This window comes from Ichthyophthirius multifiliis, assembly GCF_000220395.1.
Source record: "Ichthyophthirius multifiliis unplaced genomic scaffold scaff_1120509251372, whole genome shotgun sequence".
Taxonomy (NCBI): Eukaryota; Ciliophora; class Oligohymenophorea; order Hymenostomatida; genus Ichthyophthirius; species Ichthyophthirius multifiliis.
The window spans coordinates 21,659-28,335 of record NW_004085937.1 but is presented as its reverse complement, the minus strand read 5'-3'; the positions used below and the strand labels follow the sequence as shown (position 1 = coordinate 28,335).

Here is a 6,677-nt window from a genome sequence, read left to right as displayed (position 1 = left end):
ATTGTTAGGCTAAAACTAATAAGTAATTTTAATAAAATAAAAATAATTATTTTATTTTATATTATATATTATTTACAATAATAATCTTTAAATTTTATTTTAGTAAATATATTTAAAAATTTAATTAATTATTTACATATATATTATTTTTATTCGTTTATTTTATTTATATTTCTTTTTTTATTATATTAAGTAAAAATATTAAACGAAATTATTATTTTATTTATATATTATAAATTAATATAAAAAAATAAAAAAAATATTAATTAATATTAATTATCAATAAAAAATATTAAAGTATTTAATAATATATTTTATATATGTAAAATATATATAATTTTATTTAAATTTTTATAGGTAAGATATATATTTATGTATATATTTTCAATTTCAAACGAGAAAATATTTAATTTTGTATTTTATAGTTTATAAAAAAATAAAAAACATTAATAAAACCTTTATATTTTTAACCGGGTTATTAAATTAATAAAAAAAAAATAATTAAAAATTATAAAAAATTAAGATATATAAAAAAAAAACAATGGAACAAAATTAAAATCCAAAAAAAAAAATGAAAGATTATTTATAAACAATAAAAAACCATTTGAAAAATCATCTGATAATTTTTTTGATTTCAACCAAAAAAATTTAATAAAATATATAGAAAGTATTAAAGACACAAAACCTTTTATTTAAAATTAAAAAACAACATAATTAATATAATAATCTAAATTTATGATTGAATCAGGTTTTAACCTTTGTTTTTATGGAATAGGTTCCAAAAAACCACTTTTAGATGAAATAAGTAAAAACTTTTTGGAATATCCATAAATAATTGTAAAAGGATATATGTAATCATAAAATTTATTAAGAGAAATATTTAAAAAATTAATGCGAATATAAGAATTTGTTCTAAATGATAAAATCGAGTCTAAAAAAATAAGTGAATAATTAATATTTTTTAAATAGGCAGTACCTTTTTTAAAAGAGAAATATGAACATATACTAATATTTATTCACAATTTAGATTACTCAAAGTTATTGGTTTAATAGGATTTTTAAATTTTTCAAGAAATTTTAGATTTAAAAATTATCCGAGTAATCGTTTCTGTTGATAATGTGAAATATTGGTATTTTTTAAGCCCAAAAATTCAAGAAAAATTGAACTTTTTTTATCAAGAATACAATGGTTTACATTATTATGAAGACGAGGTGAAATATTTGGGTTATATGGAAAATTTTGTAAATGAAAAAGAAGGAGAAGAACTTAAATATATTATTAAGAGCTTTACAAAAATTTAGAAATAAATTATTTAAATTCTGGCTAAGAATATTATTGAAAATGAGAATAATTAAAATTATATAGGAGTGAGTATTAAAGGATTACTTGAATTATGTATTGATAATATGATTTTATCAAATGAAATTTAATTAAAGGAAAATCTTTTGGAAATTCTAGATCATAAGGTTTTTGTGGAAAAAAGAAGTGAGGGAAATTTTAATTCGAAAGTATTTTATAATATGAACTTTTAGAAAAGAATTATACGTATTTTAGCTAATAATGATGTAGATGATATAGAATAAAATCTTGAAAATTTATTAAAAAAAAATGAATAGGAAGTTAATTTGGATTGAATTTTTTTTTTATTGGTATATATATATATATATATTTTATTAATTGTATAAAAATATATAAATATATTTTTATTTTTCAATTTCTTTAAAATACAGTCATTTATATTTCCTAAAATTATTTTAATAAAGGAACTTATATTTATTCTTCATCTTCAATATGATCTTACATATTCTCGTTATCGTATAAGTTTGTAGAAAGTACCCAACCTAGCATTCCTAGAAATGCAATAAATGATAAAGGATTAAGCTATTCAAAAATTTATATATATTAGGTTATATATATTGGCGCTAATGTACTTCCTATATATATAAATATAATTTTTTATTTAAAAAAAAATATGTGTATACCAATTTATCCGAATATCATACATATTCCTTAGCCTTATGACCTTAAAACAGTAGGGAAAGATTCACTAGTATAAGTAAGAAGATTGACAGTAAAAAACATAATAGCGAATTTCAAAAATATAACTAGAATTATAGTTAAAAATTCTTAAAAACAAAAACCATAATAAATAAAACATTCTTTAGGAATTCTTATCAAAAAGAAAAGCAAAGGAACAAAAATCATTATTGAAAAAGATAATCTTAGTGCAACTTTTCTTTTCATTCTTAATTTTAATGGAACTGATATATTTTAAATATATATATAATTATATAAATATATATAATTATATATTTATATATATACTGCTAATTAATGCTGCGAAAACTTCAATAAAAGCTAATAGTAGATAATTTGTTTTAATTGAATTACCTTTTTTAATAAATAATATATTTATTTTTTTTAAATAAAATATATACCAAACTACTCAATTGAAAAAAGTATACAATAATAAGTAAAATATCTAAAAAACCAATAAAAAGACATAGTTAAAGTAATAATTATAAGATGCTTTTTTTTAAACAAATCTAACATAGTAGTGCTTTATTATTTTTATTAATTAATCGTTTAATTCTAAAAGCTTACATTTTATCTCTATAAATTATTATTCTTTGGAGATTTAAAATTAGTTATTTTTGTCACCACTTTATTATAATTGTTTAATTCTTCCATAAAATGAAATTAATAAGGAGGACGGCTATTTACTTCACTTATATGTCTAAAAATCTCCCTTGCTTATTAATATTAGCCTTTACTTACATAATATCGAGGACTTTCACAAAAAAATATGTAAGTTAATATTATACTTAATACTAAAGGAAGGCCAACACAATAAATATATAGAAATCGCCAATAATCAGTTATTGAATTAGTCAAAGGTATTAAAAATTAACCAAATGCCCACATTATTTATAATACATTTACTGATATATCTCTAAATCTTCTTGCTTTTTAAATTTTTATTTTATTTTAAAGATATAAAAAAATACCAGAAATTTCTGTACAATAAACTAATATTATACACTCATAACCATTCATTCCGAATCCTGCAGCAAAAAAAGAAATATTATTGTATATATATCAGGTGCAAATCCTACCGAAATTATACTCATAGAACCTAATATTATAGTAAAAAGCATGCTTTTTCTTCTTCCGAATCTATCAGATAAAAAACTACTTAAAAAACCTGAAAATACTTAACCTTTTATATATATTAATAATATTAATATATATGAATATATATATATAAATATATATATATATATATATATATATATAATATTACCTAAAAATAATCCAGATTATGCTATACCAACTAAATATTTATCGCCACAATATAATTTAAATTCTTATGAAATCGAACGAAATGATGTAGTCCTATAATAATCAGTTAAACCTTTATCTATTAAATAACAAACAGTTTCTTCTGCGCAATATTTAAATTAATCATTAGCTTATTATTTACATTCAAATTTTGGAGTTCTGAATATCATTGGGGATCCCATAACTAATAAACTATAAAATATCCATTACTATATATTTTTAATTTTTTTTTTGAATTTTTAAAATAAAATTCTTTATTTTTTAATTTTTTTAATAAACAAATGATAAAATCCATGTTATTCTTTATTAAAATCTGGAGTTATCTCCTACATATTCATAAGATTATTCTAAAGATATAAATGTGTGTTTCATGTTATATACTTAAAATGCTGGCTTTTTAAGTTTTCTTCCCTTATTTATTTATTTTTTTAATGCTTTTTTTTTAAATGTTTTAATTTTACAGATTTTATATTAACTACAAGCTATTCTGTTTTTTTAGAACTCATTTTTTTTTTTTTGGTTAAACGAATTACTTCTTATTTATATTTTATGTTAATTTAGTTTTTTATTTATTTACTTTTTTATTTATAGAGAATATTTTTATTTAACTTCTAATAAATTATATTGAAGTAAATTTAATAAGAAAAAAAAAAAATATTTGATTATATATGTATTATAAAAATCATAAAATTGTAAAATAAACTATTTTCTTATTATAATTAGTTATTAATTATAATAATTATAAAGTAATATATAAAAAAAAATGTTTTTAATTTTTTATTTAATTAAATACAAACATTAAAGTTCAATATATTAAATATATTATAAAAATGTGCATAGAGATTAAAAATAAGAAATAATAAAAATCTAACTTTTAAGATAGAAATAAAAAATAAAAAATTAACATTTAGAAATATATTTTTGTATTAAATATTTTTATTTTAAAAAAATCATGTTATAATAAAGTATTGAACTTTAAATATATAAATAATTATTTAAAATAAAACAATCAAATTTTATAAAAGTTAAAATATTATACAATAAATTAAAAATTTAATATAGTGATAAAATTTATATGATAGCAATTTAAAAATAATAATGAAAAACTTTAATTTTAAAAATATATAGAAAAAAATAAAAATACTAAAATGTATAAATAATAATAAATAAAAATTATAAATAATATAAAATAAATTAAAATAAAATAAAATAAAATAAAATATAAAAATTATTTTATAACATTATAAATATTTATTATTTAATTGATATATATTTTATTTATATTTATTATATTTAATATTAGAAAATCATTTTTTTTATATTTTAATTTATTTTGTTTTTTTTCAAATAAATTAAATATATATTGTTTTTCTTAATATTGTTAAATATATTATTATTTATAAATTTAATTATTTTTTTTGAATAATATAAATATAAATTTTAATTTTAATATGATATCTTCTTAAAAATTTATAAATAATAAACATGATGTAGTAACTGAAGCCCTAGATGGTCTTTTAATGTTAAATTCTAATAAATTAATTCGCTATAAAAATACTTAAATAATTTAATTAAAAGACCCAAATCCAGACCAAATATCCTTAATATGCGGTGGAGGATCTGGTCATGAACCTGCTCACGCCGGTTTTGTAGAGAAAAATATGCTCACAAGTGCAATATGTGGTGGAGTATTCGCTTCTCCTTCCCATAAAGAGATTTTATAAGGAATTTTAAGTGTCCCAAATAAACATGGAGTTCTTTTGATAATAAAATAATATACAGGAGATGTTATAAATTTTGAATTAGCAGCCTCTTTAGCAAGGGCTTAAGGGATAAAAGTTGAAACTATACACGTTGGAGAAGATGCAGCTTTCGAATAAGATAAAAGAGGACTAGCTGGGACAGTTGTTTTATATAAAATTTTAGGAGGCTTAGTGTCTTAATTCAAATGGTAGAATTTATAAAAAATAAAGGAATTTGGAGAAAAAGTAATATAAAATATAAAAACTGTAGGATGTGGACTAGGAGGGTGTTCTTTGCCAGGATAAAATGCTAATTTTTCTGTAGATCCAGGTTATGTAGAAATTGGATTGGGTATTCATGGAGAGAAAGGTGTTTCATTAATAAAATTTGATAGTGCAAAGAAACTTATATAGGATTTATTAGGATATTTTAATTTTTAAAAAGATTATTAATAAAATAATGAAGTATTAGTAGTGTTGAATAATTTAGGTAAAAAAATAGAAGCATATTTATAAGTGTATATGTATATGTATATTTATATTTATATGTGTATATGTGTTTGTATATTTACATTTATATTTATATTTTTTTAGGTTCTACTACTGAATTAGAATTGATGATTTTAATAAAGGAAATTTTAGAGTAAATGAAAGAGAAAAAAATTAATGTAAAAAGAGTTGTTTGTGGTAAAATTATGAGTAGTTTAGAAATGCATGGGATTTCGTTGACAATTTTGAATATTTTTGATCCTTTAATTGTCGAGGTTTTAGATTTGTAAGTTGAAAATCCTTTTTGGGTTATTTTTAAGAATTTTAGTTTCGAAATAAAAAAGATGTATAGAGAAATTTCATTTGACGATTTTTAAAAAATTGATACTAAAGTAGTTTATGAAAGCCCTTTTCATTGTTTAATGGAGAAAATATTTACTCATTTAATTTCTAAAGAAAATCTTTTTAATAAATTAGATGCTTAAGTAGGAGATGGAGACACAGGGACTGGCGTAACTAGGGCTAGTTTAGCTTGCTTAAGTATTTTGAAGCATTTAAACTTCGAAAAGGAAGCTAAAAAATGCTTCGCAAGACTAGGAGAAGAGATTGCAGGAGCTTTCGGGGGTACATGTGGCCCTTTATATGGTGTATTTTTAAGCTCAGCGAGTTTATGTTTAAAAGATGAGTTAAAAATGAATGGAAAAGAAGAATTTTTGAATGGTCTTAAAAAGGATTAGATTAAATTAAATTTGTAGGAAAAGCTTAAAAAGGAGATAGGACTATGGTGGATATGTTAGAATTTATTGAAGAAAATTTTTAGGAAAAAATAAATTACGAAGTGAAACATATTTCATAGTGTTTAATGGAAAGATGTAAAGAGTTTAATTTAAAAATAAGCATGTTAAAAGCTAAAAAGGGAAGATCAAGATATTTAGATGGAAGAGAAATAGGGTAAATTGATCCGGGATGTTAGTTAATTTTAGAATGGTTAAATATAATAAACTAAGAGTTATAATGAAAATATGTATAACTTTAATAAATATTTTTTATTTTTCTGATATTATATATTAGGAAATAAATTTAAGAAAAAATAAAAATAAAAT

At 19.0% G+C, this 6,677-nt stretch overlaps 2 protein-coding genes across 2 annotated transcripts, besides 13 other annotated features; one reads left to right on the top strand and one right to left on the bottom strand. All coding sequences in view use genetic code 6, as the record gives it.

Annotated features, from left to right (window-relative positions):
• Positions 1 to 143: 143 nt before the first annotated feature.
• Positions 144 to 185: a microsatellite.
• A 1,526-nt stretch (positions 186 to 1,711) lies between these two features.
• On the bottom strand, positions 1,712 to 4,297 carry IMG5_191220 (major facilitator superfamily protein, putative; the record flags this gene model as incomplete). Its single annotated transcript, XM_004025080.1, has 7 exons — positions 1,712 to 1,935; positions 1,984 to 2,262; positions 2,327 to 2,392; positions 2,440 to 2,967; positions 3,010 to 3,066; positions 3,306 to 3,552; positions 3,623 to 4,297. 7 exons carry the CDS (start codon positions 4,295 to 4,297, stop codon positions 1,712 to 1,714), a joined length of 2,076 nt encoding a protein of 691 aa, XP_004025129.1.
• Positions 2,277 to 2,323: a microsatellite.
• Positions 2,277 to 2,325: a microsatellite.
• Positions 3,226 to 3,302: a microsatellite.
• Positions 3,880 to 3,932: a microsatellite.
• Positions 4,298 to 4,472: 175 nt separating the features above from the next.
• Positions 4,473 to 4,571: a microsatellite.
• Positions 4,489 to 4,558: a microsatellite.
• Positions 4,498 to 4,565: a microsatellite.
• Positions 4,505 to 4,575: a microsatellite.
• Positions 4,576 to 4,590: 15 nt separating this feature from the next.
• Positions 4,591 to 4,644: a microsatellite.
• Positions 4,645 to 4,794: 150 nt separating this feature from the next.
• On the top strand, positions 4,795 to 6,416 carry IMG5_191210 (hypothetical protein; the record flags this gene model as incomplete). Its single annotated transcript, XM_004025079.1, has 2 exons — positions 4,795 to 5,575; positions 5,680 to 6,416. 2 exons carry the CDS (start codon positions 4,795 to 4,797, stop codon positions 6,414 to 6,416), a joined length of 1,518 nt encoding a protein of 505 aa, XP_004025128.1.
• Positions 5,592 to 5,665: a microsatellite.
• Positions 5,592 to 5,673: a microsatellite.
• Positions 5,605 to 5,673: a microsatellite.
• Positions 6,417 to 6,677: the final 261 nt, after the last annotated feature.